This window comes from Lipotes vexillifer, unplaced genomic scaffold (genome assembly GCF_000442215.2).
Source record: "Lipotes vexillifer unplaced genomic scaffold, Lipotes_vexillifer_v1.1 scaffold216, whole genome shotgun sequence".
NCBI classification, from domain to species: domain Eukaryota; kingdom Metazoa; phylum Chordata; class Mammalia; order Artiodactyla; family Lipotidae; genus Lipotes; species Lipotes vexillifer.
This window is the reverse complement of record NW_006779100.1, coordinates 1075112-1097704: the sequence shown is the minus strand read 5'-3', so window position 1 is coordinate 1097704 and position 22593 is coordinate 1075112. Positions and strand designations below refer to the sequence as shown.

General features: G+C 33.5%; 1 protein-coding gene across 1 annotated transcript in view; it reads left to right on the top strand.

The window, feature by feature from the left end:
- The window catches only part of SUZ12 (SUZ12 polycomb repressive complex 2 subunit), a 42927-nt gene extending 21528 nt beyond the window's left edge, over positions 1–21399 (top strand). The window contains exons 6-16 of the mRNA XM_007452384.1: positions 1593–1678; positions 3440–3671; positions 4773–4866; positions 9053–9158; positions 13122–13299; positions 14778–14869; positions 15093–15236; positions 15725–15882; positions 16256–16454; positions 16945–17024; positions 18655–21399. Of these exons, the coding sequence (XP_007452446.1) occupies positions 1593–1678; positions 3440–3671; positions 4773–4866; positions 9053–9158; positions 13122–13299; positions 14778–14869; positions 15093–15236; positions 15725–15882; positions 16256–16454; positions 16945–17024; positions 18655–19000 (1715 nt within the window). The 3' untranslated portion in view covers positions 19001–21399. The remainder of the gene's footprint in view (positions 1–1592; positions 1679–3439; positions 3672–4772; positions 4867–9052; positions 9159–13121; positions 13300–14777; positions 14870–15092; positions 15237–15724; positions 15883–16255; positions 16455–16944; positions 17025–18654) is intronic.
- The last annotated feature ends 1194 nt before the right edge of the window (positions 21400–22593 follow it).

Below are 22593 nucleotides of genomic sequence, written 5' to 3'. Positions count from 1 at the left end.
TCTACATGACAAAAAAGTTCAAAAATTGCACAAATTCACTTGAACTTTATTTTCTTGATATTACTGAGGTAAATGAGAAAGTAAACTGTTGATACTTCTATTTCCAGAAAATAATTTCCCATTATAACTTTGAAATTAGTGGAAGTTGGAAAGAAGCAGATATATTGCCTCCCTTGTCTATTCAAGGTATATTCGTAGTTTTTTTTTTTTAAGAAATAATATTTTTAAGAAATCAGGATAGAAAAGCAACATCACCATCCCTAAAATATGATTATTTTTTCTTTTGTTTTTAAATGAAGACTTTTGTTTAGCAATTACTACTTGAGACTTAGAATGAATACACAAAGATTATTAGGGTACTGTTTTCATGGTGAGTATTGTTCAGAGTATTTTTGTTACTGCATTTTAGATATTTGGTTATTTTTTGGTATATTAAATTATTTTTATCCTGGATGCAACTTTCAAGAGACTGATTGAAATGTATTTTATGTATACACCCTGAGTAAGAAGAATGTTTTCAAGTAGAAAGAAGTATTGTCCAAAATCTCAGAACAAAAATTATTTTATTTCTGTATATGTTTATGGATTTATCTATAATATATAGAGAACTATGTAGAAGTACATAGTAGTTCAATATATTAGGAACTTAATGATGAATGAATGATTAAATATTTAAGTTTTTTGGACTGTTAATGCCTTTGGGATTAAAGACAAGCTGTAGGGAAGTATTCTGGAATCTTAATTTGCAGAAGCCTTTGTTAGTTCATTGATATAGAGAATATAGACTATTACTTTAAAATTAAATTTCCTAAACATTATAAACCGAGTTTTCCCTAGGTAGTAAATAATATCTTGATTTTTGCTATCCCATTTAGGCATGTACGTTTTGTGTTTAATATTTTTTGAAAACTTTAAAAAATCCCTTTGGTTATAAGTTTTGATCAAATCAAAGAGCCTTTTAGTGGGCTTCCCCGGTGGCACAGTGGTAGAGAGTCTGCCTGCCGATGCAGGGGACACGGGTTCGTGTCCTGGTCCAGGAAGATCCCACATGCCACGGAACGGCTGGGCCCGTGAGCCATGGCTGCTGAGCCTGCGCGTCTGGAGCCTGTGCTCCGCAACAGGAGAGGCCACAACAGTGAGAGGCCCGCGTACCGCAAAAACAAAAAAAAACAAAACAACAACAACAAAAAAGAGCCTTTTAGTTTAAATATCTGAGCATTCAAAATGAAATGAAATATGTAAACTAGTAACCAGTTCAATTTAAATGTATCTTAAACTAAATACTTTTTCTAATAGATTTTAGAAGAAGGGAAAAAATTTTTAATGTTTATTTTGTGTGTTACCTCTCCTGAACTATTTCATTTGTGCTTTCTACTAAGAAGCCTTAACTGTATTTGTCAAATTTGAAACAGATTTTGGGAAAAAGGAATGAGTAAACTGAGAAGACTTCATTATAGGAAGTCTTTTTTGTAAATTCTCAGACTTCTTAGGAAAGTGAATACTATTTTTTAAAAATAGATTTTAATCACTTCTCGGCCTTTTGGCTAAGATCAAGTGTAAAATAGATTTTAAAGTATTGATTTTCTATTTAGATAAGCCATCACAAAATTCAGAAAATGAACAAAATTCTGTTACCCTGGAAGTCCTGCTTGTGAAAGTCTGCCACAAAAAAAGAAAGGTAATGTATAGGATGATACTGGTAGATGAAATGGAATAATTTTTTTCATTGAATTATGTTTATGCATACATATTGTTTATGCATATAAACATTAAAAGCTTTTAAATATGTTGATGGCTGAATTGTAAAACTGATAACCTCTTTTGCCAACCTCCCATATCTTCATGTTTTTTCTAATCTGCCTGTAGGTATCTGCATAAAACTTTCTGTTACAGGAGTATGACAGTGAAGGGAAGAAGCTATCTTTTAGCACCTTAGGACATAAATTCAGTTGCTTCCTGCCACTCCAGTCTCTTAGCTTATTTGTTTTAGCTGTTTGTACACATTAATGTTTTAAATAAGGGCTAAGAGAGAGTTTTTCCCAAAAGGATTATCTTGTAACACTACTCTCAGGCAAAGAAATTTCTGTTTCTAGCATTATCAGCCATTAACTTATAAATATATTGCTTCAAATTTTTATTTATAAGATGAAATCATTTCACCATAGAAACAAATATTGTGGTGGTTAAATTTCCTGGGCAACCCACCAAAGCCAACAGATATACTTTTAGTAGCCTTAAGTCCTTGGGTATTTTAAGAATGGGAGGGAATTCCCTGGCAGTCCAGTGGTTAGGATTTCATGCTCCCACTGCAGGGGGCCTGGGCTCGATCCCTGGTCGGGGAAGTAAAAGCCCACAAGCCATGTGGTGAGACCAAAAAAAAAAAAAAAAAAGAAATGACCTGTATAGAGGTTCTGATTGCTCATGCTTTTCCAAAATCAATCACAGTAAGGTGATATGGTGAAAACTGTGCTAGAGCGTTGGTATGGAATAGACCAAGGTGATGGGAGACAGCAGTGTAAGTATTAAAAACTCTATAAAGTTAGTTAATAATACTCCATGCTCCCACCCAACCCCCATACACAACAAGTAGTGATGTGAAAATTCAAGATAATATTATTTAGGCAAAAAAATGTGCCTGTAACTAGTATGGTCCTTTTTGTGTTAAAAAAAAATAATAGGTGTAAATGTTTTCTTCAAAGGATATATACAACCAATTGCTAATATTAGTCTTCTCTGGAGTATAAGACCTGGGGGATGGAGGAGACTTTTATTTTTCTCATTTTATATTCTTGTAGAGCAGAATTTTAAGACCATAAGCAGGTATTCTGTTTGTTTTTAAAAAGAAGTTACCTAAAATAATGTACTATATTTTCTTGTTAAAAAGGTCTTCTGCATCTTGCAATTTTTCAGCTTTGCTCTTTCAGCATAACTCGTTATAGAATTACAGAACATTACTCATAAGATGATTAATGTTACTTCTTATAAACAATATATTTAAATATGTGGATTTACTATTTCTCAGTGTTGTTGACAATGGGGTTATTGTAATAATCTTTTTTCATTTCTAACAGTCCTATCAGTCATTTTGTTAAAATAGAATATTTAAGGGGAAAAGATAAATTTACATGAGTTATATTTTAAGCATGGTTTTAGTTCTATATAAAACTTTCAGATGACCATCAGCTAAATATTAGATATACTATTATATCATTATTTTCATTATATTGAGGATATCCTCAGTTGTGCTAATATTTGAAAGATAGTTGATCCAAATTTTCTTTTTGCTTCATCACAATTTTCAGACGTATGGTTAGAATTTTAGCATGCCATTTGGAAATCGTGGCCTATACCATATTTCCTACAGCTGTGATTAGAGGTTTTATTGTAATTCTTACAATTGCATATGCATAAATAAATATAATAATCTTTGCCTTTGCAGGATGTAAGTTGTCCAATAAGGCAAGTTCCTACAGGTAAAAAGCAGGTGCCTTTGAATCCTGACCTCAATCAAACAAAACCTGGAAATTTCCCGTCCCTTGCAGTTTCCAGTAATGAATTTGAACCTAGTAACAGCCATATGGTGAAGTCTTACTCATTGCTATTTAGAGTGACTCGTCCAGGAAGAAGAGAGTTTAATGGAATGATTAATGGAGAAACCAATGAAAATATTGGTAATTTTTATTTTAATAATTTTACTAGATTTTGTTGTTGGAGATTATTAAGGTGATCAGTGAAAATGATTGCACTAATACATCTTCGTAGTATTCATAATTGTGTACAGAATATTTCTTTTTTTAGTTATTTTCATAATTATTTAGAGGGAAAAATGGTGCAGAACTAGAAATAAATGCATGTGTTCTAATAGCATGGCCTTTATTTGCAAATCTCTTGTAGTCTAATGAGATAATTAATTTTATGGTAGATTGGCCTTGCTCTTAGACTTTTGGCTATTGTGTTGTACTAGGTATTTTAATCTGTAAAATTCTCATTGTCGTATGATGAAACACTTCATGCAGCAAAATATATATATATATGTATTGAACACTGGATGGAAAAGACTGGTATTTAAATTAGTCTCTCAGCAAACAATGAATTCATTCCCCCCTCAGCATTTTATTGTGAAAAATTTCATACATACAGAATAGACAAAAGAATTTGGTAGTGAACACCTATCTACCCACCACTTAGAGTCTACAGTTAACATTTTATTATACTTACCATACATCTATCCTTGTATCCTCCCAACAGTTCTGAATCCACTTTTGAGGTGATCATTCAAACAACATATAGGTGCTGGGGACACAAAGATGATTACACAATCCATTCCCATCTTCCAAAGGCTCATAACCTAGAGTATGGAGATAAACATAAAATATAATGGCAGCTAAATGATACGTGGTATAATAGAGGTATTTGTGAAGTTCAGGGGAGAAGCACCTAGGAAGAAATAATCTTTGAGTTTGAAGTTCCAGGAAAGTAACCATGAATGAGGAGGGTTTTTTTCTCCTTGCCTAGCAATAAAGATCATTCTGAACAGAAAATAATATGTGCAAAAATGTGGGGTTAATAATGTCAATGAATATCAAAAAGTAAGGACATACACATAAGGTTGAGACACAAAGTTGAAGAGTGTTTGGATATTATTATATTGTAACTTAAGTTTATTTGTACCTCATTTGGGATAAATGTAGTATGTTATGTGAAAGGACTATATATCATAAGTATGTTTTTGCTTGAATATTTGATTCATGAGAAATGTTTGTCAAATTCAGATGTCAATGAAGAACTTCCAGCTAGAAGAAAACGAAATCGTGAAGATGGGGAAAAAACATTTGTTGCACAAATGACAGTATTTGATAAAAACAGGTAATGTTGATGGACAAGCAAGGCTCCCATGTTTTAGAAATGTTTTTATTTTGAAGCAGAATATAGTGGTGATACTGTTTCTTTGCCTTTGTATCTCTTTATTCTTATGGATGAAAAAACAAATTTGCAAATACTGAACTTTTCACTTTATCACATAGAAAGCAATAAACATATATGAGGAACTATTTGAATGGCTCAGTTAAGATTGTTTATTCAGCTAGTATTTTCTGAGTGTCTCCTCTTTGTCAGACATTGTTTTAGGTGGTGAGAAGGCAACAAAACCCCTGCCCTCATGGAGCTTAACTTCTAGTGGAGGAAACAGACACCACCCCCCAAAATTGTATCAACTAATGTCACTTAGTGGGAATGCTGTGAAGAAGAATAAGGAGAATAAATGGTGGTTTTGTAGAGAAAGCCTCTGAGAAAAGGTCATATTTGAGCAGAGACCTGAATAAAGCGGGCCCCATGCAAATATTGAGATTATGTATTTACTAGAGTTAAGGAAGAAAAGTGTGTGTAATCATCATTGTGTGGTTCTATGTGCATTTGGCACAGAGTAGCAAGGAACACTTGGATTTATAATCATCTCTGCAGTTTTCGTTTGGGAATGAAGCATCTTAGTCCCAGTAAAAGAACCTCTGGGAAGCAAATACGGCATTCTTTTTTGATAGGGTTGGAGGATGAAACCTATAATAAATACATCATGATTTCTTGTCCTAGGCTGCTCACTGGTAGTTAACACAGTTCACTGTTAGGTATAGGAGAAAGAGCCAAGAAAAGCAATTAATGTGTTTCTCCTGCTCTTTAAAAAGTAAATTGTTGCTTTAATGTAATCCACTTATTAGCCACTAGGGTAAAGAAAGGTTATAGGGCTTTTAATGGGAAAGCAAAGGTGATTAGGAATAATGCCATGGATTTTTCTACCATATTGTCTTAGAATATATCACTTAATGTCGCTTAATGTTACCGGCAGAAACCAATGTAGTGTTTTTTTTAAAGTCAGAAATTTGAATGTGGATCAAAAATTTTAATGGAGAACAACAGAAACATATATGCTAGGAGATAGGGGTTGTGTCTGTGGGAGAAGCAATTAGGCTGTTGTTGCACACTGGGCTTCATCAGTGTTGGTAAATGTTCTATATATTTTAGGCAACGTGAGGGGAGGGGTACATTATATTCTTTTAAGAATTCTTTCTACCTTATATTAACATATTCCTTGTACGTTAAAACAAAAAAACTTTTAAAAAAGTACCAAGAGGAAATCATGGGAGAATTTTCTCCCAACTTCTTTTGAAAATTTCCAAACCTATAAAAAAGTTGAAAGAACAATACAGGTAGTAATTAATACCCATGTACCCTTCGCCTAGATTCATCAGTTGTTAACATTTTACCACATTTGCTTTATTTGTGAGTGTATTTTTGTGACAAACCATTTGAGGGTTAGATCATGACGCTGATTTCATTCCTTATTCATAAACACTTCATTCAGCTTGTATCTCCTAAGAGCAAGGACATTTCCCTCCATAACCACAGTACGCCTATCATATTCAGGAAATTTAACATGATACAAAAAATACAATACTCTCCCCAGTTTCCTCGATAATGTCCTTTTCTGTTCCCCACTCACCCCAGTCAAGGATTGCGATCTGTCAGTTGCCATATCTATTCAGTCTCCTTCAATTTGGAACAGTTTTCCAGCCTTTTTTTTTTCTTTTGCCTTTTATAACACTTCAAATACAGGCCTGTAGTTTTGCAGAATGTCTTTCAATTTGGACTTTTGTGATTGTTTCTTTATATTTAGATTCGGGTTAAACATTTTGGGCAGGAACACTAATTGGTGATGTGTTCTTTGTGCCCGTCACACACGCGGCTGATATTAGGTTTGATCACTTGGCTAAAGTGGTATTTACCATATTTCTCCATTTTAATGGTCCCTTTTCACTTTAATTAATATGCAACCTCTATAATAATTAATACATGAAACTGGATAAATGTCCTTTTTCTTCCAAGTCTTTTTTTTTTTAACGCAATAGTTTAGCATCCATTGATGATTCTTACTTGAATAAATTATTCTATGGCGGTGGCTACATGGTAAATTTCTATTAGTTCTTCCATGTTTGGTTTGTTGGCATTTTTCTGTGAAGAAGAGCGTTCCTTCTCTCAACCTTTTTTTTAAATCAGTATGGATTAACGAATTCCAGTTTTATTCAGTCTGTTTTAATCTATTGATGTTGCTATTTTAATGCTCAAATTGTCCCAAATTTGGTCAGGAGGAGCCCCTGCAAGCAGGCTCCTAAGTCCCTTTGACTTGTTTTTATTTATTTATTTCCTTGTTTTGTGGAATATTCTAGATATTCCAGGCTTTACATTCTCCTTTTCCTACCTCTGCTCTGGAATTGGCTATTTTTTCAAAGGGTTGTAGTTCCTTTCAGTAGAGGAGAAGTATTTGCCAACCAAGATCTGAGGAGTTAGATGTTTTAAAAATTCTTTTTATAATCTCTGAGAAGCTAAAGTCTCCTTAAAGAATGACCAAAATTCAAAAGCCATATTGAAAGAGTATGAAATACGGAGTGAAATAATAAAATTTCTTCTGAAAACAAAAACGCCATCATAAGCCAAGTCAAAATAAAGATGACAAGTCAGGAGAAAATTAATTACAACTCATAATGTATAGATAGATACCTCATCCCTTTAATATAAAAAGATTATACTAAGTAAAAAGAAAACCACAGGCCAGTAGAAGAATGAGGAAGGGATATCATGAAAATGTTTACAAGAAAAGAAAATATATATGGTTTTTAAACAACTAAAAGGTAAAACATCTGAATATAAAAGTACACTGAGATGTCATTTTTTCACTTACCAGTTTGACAGATATCAAAAAACTTGATAAAGCACTGTTGATGAGGCTGTGGGGGAAAAGGGCCTCTTCATACACTACAGGTAGGAGAGTACATTGGATTGTAGCTATCACGTGTTCAGCCATAAAATAGAATATTATGTAGTCATGTAAACATGCAGGAGGAAAAGTCCTTTCCATTTTAGAAGTATACTAATGTATTACCTATTCAAATTAGTAAATAAAATTAGCTTCTAAAAATATTAAGTTGAACAGCCTTGTTGATGTATTATTGAAGTAGAATAAATTCAGTAGCACAGCATAAAGACAAAAATTCTTAAGGCTCAAAATCATTCGGTGTTAAGAGTCAGACTTTGGAGACAGATTACCTAGATTCTGTTGCTAGCTCTGGCTACTCACTGTGTCATCTTAAGGCAAGTTATTTAACCCTCTCTATGCCTCAGTTTCTTCTTCTGCACAATGGAGTAATAGCATCTACTTCATAGAGGTGTTGGGAAGATTAAATGAACTCTGTAAAGTCTTTAAAATAGTGCCTGGCACATAGTAAGCACTCAATAAATGTCAGCTAATACCACCTAACAGGATTTCTCTAAGACTGATGAAGAGATGCCAGATTCTTGATATACAGTTAATTATTGAGTATGGTTGAAGAATGGTATTTAGGTTAGTAGTGTTTAATTGTATGGAAAAAGTAACATAAACTATGTATACACACACAGATATGTACACACACATTAAAACTATACTGTGAGTATGGGTAGAATTTAATCGATTCTTTGATTCAACCAGTATTCCATTTACTCATTCACCTATGAAATGTTTATTGAGCACCTATATGTGCCAGGTGCCCCCCAGGATCTTACAGTTAATTAGTTTACTGGTCAAGTATAGTAGTCAAGAATTCTAGTTCAAGTACTTACAGTAGTTAAAGATAACAGAGACATAATTCTTAGCGGTTCCCTAAGGCAAGTATTGTAACACCGTTGTTACCTTGTTTTTAAAAGTATAAAGCCTGCACACATGCTTTATACTTAACATTTAAAACTTAGCAAGTTTTAAGACCTTAGGCATATTATACTTTAAATGTTTAAAGTTACATCTGAGTAGCTACAGTAATGAAATAATTCTCTAGTAATCATTATCAGTACAAATCATTAAAATTTCTTTTGTCAGGAATGGAGTGTAGGTATATTTTTAAGTCTTGTTGGGTATGTAAGCTAGTCTATAAATTTAATAAATGCTTTTTAGTATAAATCTAAAGATGTAGAATTTGTGTACTTACAATAATACTCAGGTTACTTTAAAGTGTATGTGTTTGTCTAACAGGCGCTTACAGCTTTTAGATGGGGAATATGAAGTAGCCATGCAGGAAATGGAAGAATGTCCAATAAGCAAGAAAAGAGCAACATGGGAGACTATTCTTGATGGGAAGGTATGGACTACTTAGAAGACTGAGCACGTTATAGTTATGAACTCCCATTTTTGATTGATGTTTTCTTCCCCAAATGCAAATTCACATTGGAAGGAATTCATGTTGGAAGGAAGAGTCCTTTTTTTTATACTTTGAAAAACACAAGTCAGAATTATCTAGTCAGAGTATTTAATGGAAGGCATCATCCTTGGAACCAGACTGCCAGCTTCAAATCTCCACTCCTAGCTATGTGGCGTCTGGCAAATTACTTAATCCCCTGTGTGTCTCGGTTTTCTCATTTGTGAAACGAGGCATAGAACTGATGGATTAAATGAAATGATTAAAGATGCTTAGCACCGTGCCTGGCATAAAATAAGTGCTCAATAAATGTTAACTGATATTTTAAATTCCATTCATAGTAACAGCAGGTAACATATGACTAATAACTTTATCAAGAAATCTTCAAATCTTAGATGAAGCAGGCTTAAAATAACTCTTCTAAGAGACTTAAAAAAATAAATAGGCATACATACATTTCTTGGATAGGCAGACTCAGCAGAATACTAATGTCATTTATTTCTAAATATATTAGATCAGTGTACCAGCACAAGCAAAATCCTGATTTTTTTTTTTAAGCCTTAAAAAATTAGTCTCAAGTTAACCTAGAACAATATGTAATAATACTAAGGAAAATTATGGAAAAGTTTTCTGAGAACCTTTACTTACCAGATAACAGAACATAGTATAAAGTTAAAAGAACTTAAATTTATGGTAAAACCTTAGCAATAGATAAGCACATCACTGAAGCGTAGTCTTGAAATAGTTTCCTGTATATTTTGAATTTAATCTATGATAAAATTGGTGTTAGATCTGTGTGGGAAAGATAAACTCTTCATTATCCATGTGACAGAATTGGTCTCTAGCCTTCTGGAAATAAACTTAGACCTAATAAATTCCAGAAGGCTCATAAGTGTAAATGTGAAAATTAACACTATATAACTTCAGAAAAAATATAGGTGAATATTAATCTTGCTATGAGGAAAAGCCCTTCTAGGTATGCTACAAAAGCTAGAAAGCATAAAATAAAAATAACTAAAGTGAATCATATACTGCACAAATCTAAAGTTAAAAGCAAATGATGGACTGGGGCTAATATTTGTAACATAACAAAAGGCTAATATGAACATGCAGTTAATAAAAACGTAAGCAGGGCTTCCCTGGTGGCGCAGTGGTTGAGAGTCTGCCTGCCGATGCAGGGGACACGGGTTCGTGCCCCGGTCCGGGAGGATCCCACATGCCGCAGAGCGGCTAGGCATAAAGGAAAGCCAAGAGCAAAGTGTGAGAAAAGAGGTAAGTGGTTACTTCACACATGGTGTTAACTTGGCTATGGGTGTCTACCTGAACAGGGGGTGCTGCTAACGAAGAGGGGAAGAAATGGAATGCCAATGATATAGGGGGTTCTTGTCCCTCCCTGTTCTGCCTCTTGTGACAGTTACTTAATTTCTCTAGGTCTCCTAGTACAATGAGGCAGAGGAGGAGGGAAGGGTACAGGTGGGCAGGCAGGATGAGGGGAGAGCCTATCTAAGGTCCGTCTATTTCTGTAACTTAGGGGAGAATCACTGTATACAGCTCCACTGGAGCAGTTCTTCAGAGGAGGAATTACCCTCTGGATTGCTAGAGTAGACAACTCCCACTACCATCTCACCCTGTAGTCTTTGTGTTTAACTCAAGGTATAGGTCAACTACTGTTCCTTTAAAAAAAAAAAAAAAAAGTAAGCAATCTAATTAGAAAAAATGGATAAAGGACAGTCTGACAGTTCTTAAAGCAACAAATATAGATGACCAGTAAGTTTTTAAAAAGATATTCAGCCTTACTAGTATTCAAAGATGCAAACAAAATCAGAGATACTACTTTTGACTACTAGTTTGACAACAGTTAAAAAGGGTTGACAGTTTCTAGTTGGAGACGTGAGGACACATGCTCTCAAATAATGCTTTAATGTAAGAATAAGTTGGTATAACCTTATTGGAGGGCAGACCGGCGATACGAATAAAAATTTTAATTGTGTATATAATTATTAACAGTTTTATGTAAGTTAATTTTCATTCTACAGTTTTGTCACAAGGTAGTAACTGTTTAACTGAAAAGATGTAGATTACAAGTCTTGCCTGAAAATTTTAAATAGTGAAAAATTGGAAACACCTTAACTCTAAAAAGATAGCCATTGAAAGAACAATACTTTGACAAGAAGATCCCCATGATATTTAATTTTTGTATAATAATACATCCACCTTTTATAAAATTAATCATAATAGTGGTTACCTCTAGGTGATGGGATTTTAAATAATTTTTATTTCTTTATACGTATCTACAGTGGTTGAATTTTCTGCAGGTATTTATTATCTTTCTGTTTTAAATTTCTTTTTTAAAGTTTGTTACGTTTATCCATGGGAAAATAAGGATTATTATATGAGTTGTTGGGTTTTCCCAAGAAATTGAGGCAATATGAAATGGGTATCCTTTTAAGTCAGGTCATATAGATTTGCTTCTTTTTAACAGCTCTGTGTTATCTTTTTAAATAATGTCCCATAATTTACTAAACCAGTGTCACTTCGATGGATAATTTAATTTTTTTACATTTTCAAAAATGTTGTAGTGAGTATACTTGTATTGGGTTGACCAAAAAGTTCATTCAGGTTTTTCCGTAAGATCTTAATGGAAAACCCAAACGAACTTTTTGGCCAACCCATACATGTATCTTTTTGCATTGCAAGTATTTTTATAAGATAAATTCCTAGATATGGACTCACTGTGTCAAAATTGGTTTATATGATTACACTTTCACTTCATTCCAGTCTAAAATTATAGTTTTAAGAGGATTATTTGTAATAAAGATGTAGAGGGAGATTAGACTTGTGTGGCAGTAAAAATAAATAGGAGCCCATTGAAGGTTTCTGTAAAAGGGAATAGCATGAAAGCAGTCTTTGAGAAGATTATTTGTATATGGATGGGGAAGTAAAAATTAGAAGCTGGGAGAGCAGCTAAGATACTGTACTAATAAGATAGTAAGGATCTATACTTGATGATTATGTAAGAAAAGCAGAAGCAAGAATAGGGGTCAAATGTAATTCTGAAATTTTTAGTTTAGGGTCACTACTAGACTGATAATGCTTGGAACAAAAATAATTGTGCCTGAGAAGGAAAGAAAAGATAATACATTCACGTCTAAAAACATATTTTAGTTCAGGGTGACCTTGATATCCAAGTGGCATTGTTTAGAGCTCAAGTATAAAGAATGGAGAACCAATTTGGGATCATCTGTCTAATGGGTAGATCCTTGAGGATGGGTGAAAGACTCGGGCATATGGCTAAATGTTAGCTAGGAATTAAGGAGGCCAAGAGAAGTGTGGTTTTATAAGTGACTAGAGGTGGAGGAGGAAAGCCAAGATAGTTCAGTGTCCTAAAATCCAAAGAAGAGAAGTAAGGGCAGTCGTCAGTGAGGCTGAGAGAAGTCAAGGAAAATTACTAATTGTTTTAATAATCATTCAGTTTACACAAAAAAAGTAATTGGTCATCTAAGAGAGGTTGCAGACCAGCAGGCTTTGGGTATCATAGTTTTTAGTTTTTTGTTTTAATTTTTAAATTACCAACAAATAAAAATTGGAATATTTCTCTTGGAAACTTGGAAAAAGATCTGAAAATCTGGCTGTGTTGGGCCATTGTATGGGGCAACAATTCAGCAATTGCCAATAAGTAGTCACTCTTGTAGACAGTCTGAGCCCTCCATTACTACAGGCTCTACTGCACTGTACATTATTTTATTTGCCTGGCCATCCATGTAGGCATTTGGGGTTTTTAAGGAAAAATCTGTTAAGTCAAATTCACATTAACATGTCATAATAAATATTTTCTTTTTACTCCTACAATTTCTTTCAGTTCATTATTTGGAATCTTCACTGTTTTCATGTTTTTTTCTTTTTAAGAGACTGCCTCCATTTGAAACATTTTCTCAGGGACCTACGTTGCAGTTCACTCTTCGTTGGACAGGAGAGACCAATGATAAATCTACAGCTCCTATCGCCAAACCTCTTGCCACTAGAAATTCAGAGAGTCTCCATCAAGAAAACAAGCCTGGTTCAGTTAAACCTACTCAAACTATTGGTACGAAAACTTTGCTGTCAAAATAATGCTTTGCAGAGTTAGGACTTAGGCTTTAGATTAATTAGTTTGTGTTTTGCTCCAGTAATCTTTGGGAAATATTATTTGACTTATTAGGCATATTGTGAGTAAATTAGGGTTCTCCTATTATTAGTCCTTTATTCAAAACCTTTGTGCCAGATGTATGTGGGAATTTTGGGGGTTTTTTGGTTTCTTTAATTTTATAAGTGTGGTATGGTACATAGGATATATGTCGTATACTATATAACACCTCCAGATGAGGTTTATAGATAGCCTTATGTCAGTTTAGGGTTTTTCCATTAAATAAATTTGTCTCCATTAAATAAATTAAATAAATTTGCCTCCATTAAATAAATTAAATAAATAAACTCATGAGAAAATGATTGTTTTTCAGAGCTTTTTAGATGTTGGAATTGCAGCTTTAAAGGGCTTTGGAACTGTATGCTTTTAAAAATTCATATAAAAATTTGTTTATGTTATGGAACTGACTTCATTATTTCAGAGTGTTTGTACAATTTTAGGGCTGGAAAAGGATCATCATAACCTGAATTTTACCAGGTTAAATTTTGCAGTGAATTTTTAAGAGGAAAAACATTTACAGATTGTAGCAGTTAGCTCTGCTAAGGCCCAGGTTGCAGTATTCTTTCATTTTGTTTATCTGCCTGATAAGAACACTGTCCTTGACCTGAGAGCATCCGTATGTTTTTATCTAAGACTGTTTAAGAAGGCAGAAGGCTTAAGACAGCTGTCTTTGACATATACCACTCATGTCCATTAACTGTGTGCAGGTCACTGTAAGAGTCAGATTCAAGAGATAAAAGAAAGGACCCATGTCAGAGGAAAGATTTCCCAAGTAAATTGTGGTCTGGGCACTTCTCAAAGAATTCTGTGGCCAAGTAGATAAAAGAGTTTCAAAGAAACTGAGAAGAGTTTTATACAAAATTGTACATATGAAATGATTACTTATGTCAGAGGAAATAAAAATTTTTATTTTTAAGTCAGTAAAGTAATACACTGGAATTATTAACAAATGATTATCTTTTGGATTTGGAATGATATTAGTGCAATCACTTTAATTTCTGTTAAACCAACATTTAGTGGATATCTGCTCACTGCTGTGCACTGGGAATACAAAGTGCAATCAAAACCATACTCTGACCTCAAAGTGCTAAAAGCATTACAGTGACTACATATAATTACTTGGGGTTACTTTTAGAATGTTTTAGGACATTATAGGTGGTTTTTAAAGGGAAAAAAATAAAGACCTTACTATCTGATTAGGGTTGCTGATTAAGGGGATTGTTCACCTGAACAACAGTTAAGGGTGAGAACAAACATTGTATTAAATACCACAAGAAGAATTTTGTGAAACCTTTATTGTTTAATTATTTTCACAAGATGTATTACTTCACTTTTAAAAAGCAACTATTTTCATTAAATATAAAAGTATATGTTTTCAGCTGTTAAAGAATCGTTGACTACAGATCTGCAAACAAGAAAAGAAAAAGATACTTCAAATGAAAACCGACAAAAATTAAGAATATTTTATCAGGTAAACATAGCTGACCCTTCTTTTTTAAGTAATCACGAGATGCCTTTGTTTTGCATGTTATATCTGAAATATTTTGGCATATTTAAATAAAAAGAATGCCTCTGACTTGATTTTCCTTTTAAATTGTTTTAACTATTTTTAAAGGTAACATTGAAACAAAATAACTTGAGATATGTAAGTGGAGATTTGCTGTTGTTCTTTTTGTTTTCTGTTATTTTTAAAGTTCCTTTATAACAACAATACAAGACAGCAAACTGAAGCAAGAGATGACCTGCATTGCCCTTGGTGCACTCTGAACTGCCGCAAACTCTACAGCTTGCTCAAACATCTTAAACTCTGTCACAGCAGGTTTATCTTCAACTATGTGGTGAGTGACTTTCATCTTTTCTTACTCATAATATATTATACATTATAATACAATTTGACTTTCAGAAATTGTACTTTGTGCAAAATACCAAAATCTCTACACTGATGGATTGCTTATGCATGAATTAACAGTGAATGAATGATTCAGAGTTTATGTATATTTGCACACCTATACACCTATAATGACTCACATAATCCTCACACCAGCTCTGAATTAAGTGGTAATTTCCTTATCCTTGCTCAGTCAAGAAATCATTTGTACGAAGTTAGCAAGCCAGTAAATGGCACAGCCAGGATTATAACACAGATCTTTTTGACTCCAGGTCTTCTGACTTCCTGTTCACCATGCTGGTATGCCTAGCATATTTTAGTTTTTGAAACATTAAGAACCCACAAGTACTTTTTAGTTAATTAAGTTGGAAGGATAGGTATTTAAGTTAGGATAATTAATATTTTCTTTTCCTAAACACCTTGCCATTTTTGTTACAGTATCATCCAAAAGGTGCTAGGATAGATGTTTCTATCAATGAGTGTTATGATGGCTCCTACGCAGGAAATCCTCAGGATATTCATCGCCAACCTGGATTTGCTTTTAGTCGCAATGGACCAGTAAAGAGAACACCTATCACACACATTCTTGTGTGCAGGTAGGTAAAAAAGTCATAGAACAAAAATTTATTCTGACTTCTATTGATGATGTTGGAGGAATAAAGGGAAGCCAGACAAAGCTACATTTAGGTGGGAATCCTTATTTCAGTATTAGCTAAGTCTCTGGGGTGGTATACTGCTGTGTAACCCTCCCTCGGCTGCTGTTTCTACAGAGGTTTTCTCACTTCCTCCTTACAGCTTTTTCCTGTGTTGTTAATGTTGCTACTGCTCTAGTGGTTATAGGGGGATTCAAGTGTCTCCCAGTGGAGGTTTGTGTGTGCATACCTAGGTAGAAACCTGTAGGAATGGAATGTACTCTATTTGAGCCTTCTCTGTGTTACTTAACATTACATCAGCATTGCTTTTCATTAGGCCAAAACGAACAAAAGCAAGCATGTCTGAATTTCTTGAATCTGAAGATGGAGAAGTGGAACAGCAACGAACATACAGTAGTGGACACAATCGCCTGTATTTCCATAGTGATACTTGTTTACCTCTCCGTCCACAAGAAATGGAAGTAGATAGTGAAGATGAAAAAGATCCTGAATGGCTAAGAGAAAAAACCATTACTGTAATTATTATTATTATTGTTGTTGTTGCTGCTGTTATCATCATCATTACCGTTTACAATGACTTTAGAATTTTATGATTAAATGATTTTTGTTTGAAAACTAATAATTGTTTAACATGAATTACATTTTGATTTAGTGTAAAGGAGCTTTTTCTAAATTAAGGAATTCAGGAATCTACAATTTTTATAATTGTGTCATTTTAACAGTAACCAACTAAAGGAAATACAGATTTTCTTCTTGTGATTCTGTATTGTGTTTTTTCATTTTATTTAAAGGTAACTATTGTCATAACATAGAATTTCCCTTTTAAAGTTACTACCTAAATAGATGATTTTAAGAAACATTGCCACTTTGCTATATAAATAAGTTGTGGTATTTTTAGTTGCAAAAAATTCTATTTTTGACATTCTCACAATTTTTTCTTAGAAATACCAATTATACTTATTCTGTATCTAACAGATATTTTTATCTCTTTTTTTCTTTTTAAAGCAAATTGAGGAATTTTCTGATGTTAATGAAGGAGAGAAAGAAGTGATGAAACTCTGGAATCTCCATGTCATGAAGCATGGGTAGGTTATTTCTAAATTCAGATATTCCACTTCCTTTACATTCTTTTTGTTGCTTCACATTCTATAAATCTGTTAGAATCTTACTTAAAATTCTGTTTAGATATAATTTATCCTAAATATCCTAATTCAAGTATTATAAAAAATGGTTATCCTCAAAGAATGTTTAAGGAAGGTGCTAGCTCCATCTAACAGCAGGTTTTTATTTAATGTCCTTTTTTTAAAAAAATAATCAATTTTTATTCCTTTTATTGCTAGGGGATACATAAATAATATGCCATGTGCTACACACCTGGAATTCCTGGAAACTATTTATCACACTTATTGCCACAATTTTTAAAAATTGCTTAATTATTAAGAATAAAATATAAGCAGCTTTTCTGATTTCTTATTACCATTTCATAAAGCTCAAGGTAGAACAATCATTTCTTGTGCCTTTGTGGCTGAAGCATTGTTTTTCCTGCAGATCTGCTTCCTTCCCTATGTGAACTATTTACCTGTCAGTACATATATTTTTCTTCTCTACCTTCATTAGTATTAGATCCTCATATAAGGCTTTCTTGTATAGCACAAGCATATAAGGTTTTTTCATTTATAGTTAAATGAAATAAGTGGGAGGGGGCACTTTTGTTTCCTTATTACTCTTGGGGAGTGAAGAGGAGTTGGTACATAACTTCTAGTCCAGATGTCTGGGTGCATAGCCTATAGCCTTTTTTTTGTAAACTGCTTTGAGCTAAGAGTAGTCTTCACATTTTTAGTGGGTTGTGAAAAATTAAAAAGAGGAAGACAACAGAGATCATATATGTATTGCAAAGCCTAAAATATTTACTATCTAGCCTTTTACAGAAAATGTTTGCCTGATCCCTGGTCTAGTCACTAAAACTCAGTTATGAGTAAAGTATGTATATGGAAATCTGTTTTTCCTTTTGTCCTGATATGCCAGTTTCAAGATAGAATTTTAGTCAGATTACTTAATTGAGTTCTGTTTTAATTCCTGATCGAAATCTGTTAGCATAACAACTACTGGGTTCATGATACACTGGCATTACAGACTGGCAGGTATTTGGTAAACTATTTGGATTTTATCAGACCTGCAGGCAGGCTTTTACAGGCCCTGTTAGAGTCTCAAGTTTCTGTGGGTAACTGAGCAGCCTTCTCCAATTTTAATTTGCTTCTCTCAAATTTTATTCATTGCTTTCCACCAAAACAGTCACACTGTACCACATTTGTTGTGACATCTTCATCTTTTCAGAGGTTTACCATGAACTGAAAATGTAGAGGAAACACTCACTGCTTCTGAAATGGGAAACTGAGAATAGTTAGTATATAGTTAATGAAAGTGGTGCTGGCAAGAGAAAATGTTTTATACTTTTAACTGCTGAGTTCCTAATTTCGTCAGGAAAAACAGAAATGACATCTATTTAAGTTCTGGTGAATTAAATTTGTTTACATTTCTAAGACTAAGCTCATTCAGGTGACTGAATCTCAGATTCACTATAGTTTTACTACTTGTTAAGTCATCACTTAGCTGGATTTGGATATAGTCTTAATGTTCTATAATGGTTATCACTGTGGCATTTGACAGAAATGCTTTGTATTGCTATTGATGTTTTGTGTTGTTTTTATTAAACAGGTTTATTGCTGACAATCAAATGAATCATGCCTGTATGCTGTTTGTAGAAAACTATGGACAGAAAATAATTAAGAAGAATTTATGTCGAAACTTCATGCTTCATCTAGTCAGCATGCATGACTTTAACCTTATTAGCATAATGTCAATAGATAAAGCTGTTACCAAGCTCCGTGAAATGCAACAAAAATTAGAAAAAGGAGAATCTGCTTCCCCTGCAAATGAAGAAATCACTGAAGAACAAAATGGGACAGCAAATGGCTTTAGTGAAATTAACTCAAAAGAGAAAGCTTTGGAAACAGATGGTGTCTCAGGGGTTTCAAAACAGAACAAAAAACAAAAACTCTGAAAAGGCCTAACCCCATGTTATGGACAAACACTGAAATTTCATTCTAGGGAATTCAGCCTCTAGGAAGAGTCTTGTTTTTGTTTTTAATCATAAGTTCCAAACAGGCACTGTCAGATGAAGTAAATGATTTCAACAAGGATATTTTTATCAGGGTTCTATTTCACTTCATTATGCAGCATTACATGTATATCAGTTTTATTGATGTCATTAAAACATTCTCAAGTTTGAGCATGAAAAGCAATACTTCAAAGAAAGTATTTTTAACTTCAACAATTGTCTAATGAAATATATTGACTTGATAATCGAGAAATTATTTCATATATTTAAATTACAATGTTTTTTTTGCAGTTGTGACTGGCTGTTTTTCTACTTTGTAATTGTGAGACATTTTCTTGGGGAGGGAAAATTGGAATGTGATTCCCTTTTTTAGAAATTGAAGATTTTTGTGAAATTATGTTGCATTACTATTTGTAGTCAAACCTTGATCCTTGATTTTGAAATCATTTATCAATTTGGAATGAAAAATTATGACATAAGATATTTTACATGATGTAAAGTTCATTTTACAATTTAAAAATAGCACTTCTTCATCTTATGCCTGTTTGGGAGCATGTTAATTTTTCACATTGTCGATGGTGAAATGTCATGTTGGCTTATAAGGTTACTGACCATCCATTTGTTTTTATGTGGATAATTTTGGTGCATTGCTCACCCAGTATATTTTTTTAAACTTGAACATTTTGCTGGGTTTTTTTTTGTTTCTTGTTTTTCTTTCCCAATTAGGTAATCACATGGAAAATTCAGCTGTCCATATCTCTTCATTAGGATTGTAAACCAAGGGAAGAATGAGTTCGAGGTTTTTAAGATGCCACTTTTGAGGGAGGAAATGTTCTATAAAAATGAACCAGAAAATGATGTAACTTTTTTTTTTTCTTCACAAGGATGTCTTCGTAATGTATTTCACGATTAGAATATCCAATACAGATAAGCTGACTTGAATCGTTTTGAGCAATTTTGCCCTGTGTTATATGTGTCTTATGCACATATTTGCAGTTGGATTTTCTCCAACAGAAAGTGGTTTCACTACTGGCACATTAACAAGCACCAATAGAGTTTTTGGTCCAACTCCAAGCACTGTGGTTGAGTAACATCACCTCAATTTTTTATTATCCTTAAAGATAAATGCATTTTCATATTCTTTATTTATAAAGGATCAATGCTGCTGTAAATACAGGTATTTTTAATTTTTTTATTTCATTCCACCACCATCAGATGCAGTTCCCTATTTTGTTTAATGAAGGGATATATAAGCTTTCTAATGGTGTCTTCAGAAATTTATAAAATGTAAATACTGATTTGATTGGTCTTTGAGATGTGTTTAACTGTGAGGCTATTTAACTAATAGTGTGGATGTGATTTGTCATCCAGTATTAAGTTCTTAGTCATTGATTTTTGTGTTAAAAAAAAAAAAATAGGAAAGAGGGAAACTGCAGCTTTCATTACAGACTCCTTGATTGGTAAACTCTCCAAATGCTGAGTTACAGTAAACTCTGATTATGCCTCTGGATAGTGGATTTCGAGCATTTTTCTCGGGCTTTAATTTGCTAATAAAGCTGTGCACATATGTAAAAATAAAAAAAAATAGATTATTTTAGGGGAGATGTAGGTGTAGAATTATTGCTTATGTCATTTCTTAAGCAGTTATGCTCTTAAATGCTTAAAAGAAGGCTAGCATTGTTTGCACAAAAAGTTGGTGATTCCCTCCCCCAAATAGTAATGAAATTACTTCTGTTGAGTAAACTTTTTATGTCATCTTATAATAAAAGCTGAAAAAATCCCTTTGTTTCTATTTATAAAAAAAAAAAAATTCTTTTCTATATGTACCCTTGTTAAGAGATTTTGAAGAAATCATGTAAGATGATAAAGCATTTGAATGGTACAGTAGATGTAAAAAAAAAAATCAGTTTAAAAGAACGTTTGTTTTTACATTAAATGTTTATTTGAAATCAAATGATTTTGTACATAAAGTTCAATAATATAAAAGCTGTATTCTGTTTTGTTTTTGTTTTTTATTATTATGCATTGTCAATACATGCACAAAAATTTGGGCTCGGCTAAGATAGTAAGGATCAAAAAAAATTACACCCGTCAGAGCTAATAAGAAATTAAGAGAAAAATTAATGTGAAATCCTGCTTTCAGCTCTAGTAACATCAGTTGCAACTAGTATGTTATTTATGGTATTACATAAATATTTTAAAATTTATATTCCAGAGTAATGTCAATATTAGTTAACCTAATGTTAATCCATCTTTGTTTTTTTTCATTTTCTTTTGAATGAAAAAGAATTTATCTTGGCCTTCAAAAAGCCCATAGATTAAGAGTGGGATACAAATGATAACGTAAAGCAATATATTATATAATAAAATTGTATACTACATTCTGTGAGGTCAATAGTTTGTTGAAATTGACTTAGAAGAGTTGAGGGAAACTACAGAAGTGTTGACAATTCCACTGTGCTTGCTTTATTTACAAGTAATAGCTTGCTTGTATACATGCTGCTTTGTATTCTTTGAGCTGAGCACCCCTCTGCTTCCAAAGCTCACTGTGTTTGTGTGTGTTTCTTTTAAGCACCTGTTTCCTTTTCATTAGACTGCTAAGTCAGTCTCACTGGCCTTAGTACTCTGTGTCATGGTCTTAGTTGGTGTTCAGACATTTGCCACATGAACTGAAGGCTTTACATGCCATGCTAAGCGACTGGATTTCAGGCAGTAGGAAGTATTTGGAGATTTACTGCACAGACATGACACAAACCCATTTGTGTTATAGGTGAGCCATGGTTACAAGAATTTGGGAGGGGAGAAGCTCTACAGAGGGAGAATCACTAGGATGCTGTTGTAGTCCTCCAGGTGAAATATCCAGCTACTAGAACACTGCCCGTCGTGAAGTAAGTGCCCAAGAAGTAATCACTGAGTGGTGTTTGTTCCGGTGTGAAGGAATGAAAATGAACTAATACGCAGTGACAAAGCCGAGGGAGGAGTTTCAAAAAGGAAACAGTAGTGCTGTAACACAAAGAGTACGGTATCACCTTCAAGGGAGTTTAGTGATTGATAGGAAACGGGTCTAATGAGCCTAGTAAATGGAAAATGAGTTGGAGAAGTTCAACATAAAGATGTGAAAAACGGGGCCACAGGAAGAGGGAAACGGGCAAAGGAAGAGACCAGGGAGAGTGGATGGGAAGGTTGAGCCTGTACACTGAGGAAGACAGAGAAGACCAAAGATGCAAGTTACCAGAAAAAGAAGGAATGAGATCAAGAACACAGATGGATTTAGCTTGCTAATAATACTGTTGGTAAAAAAATGGGGAAGTGGGTACTCAGGACATTTCTGGTGGGAAAATAAATTAGTACAATCTCTGGAGAGAGCAATTTGGTACTTCCCATGAAAATCACAATGCATTTAACCTTTGCCCCAACAATTTCATCTTCAGGAATTTAATCCTACAGATAAACGGGAACACATGTAAACTGACAAATTGTGACCACTGTTGAAAAGAGCAGATTAGACACAAGTCATCAGTAGGAGACTGGTTAAG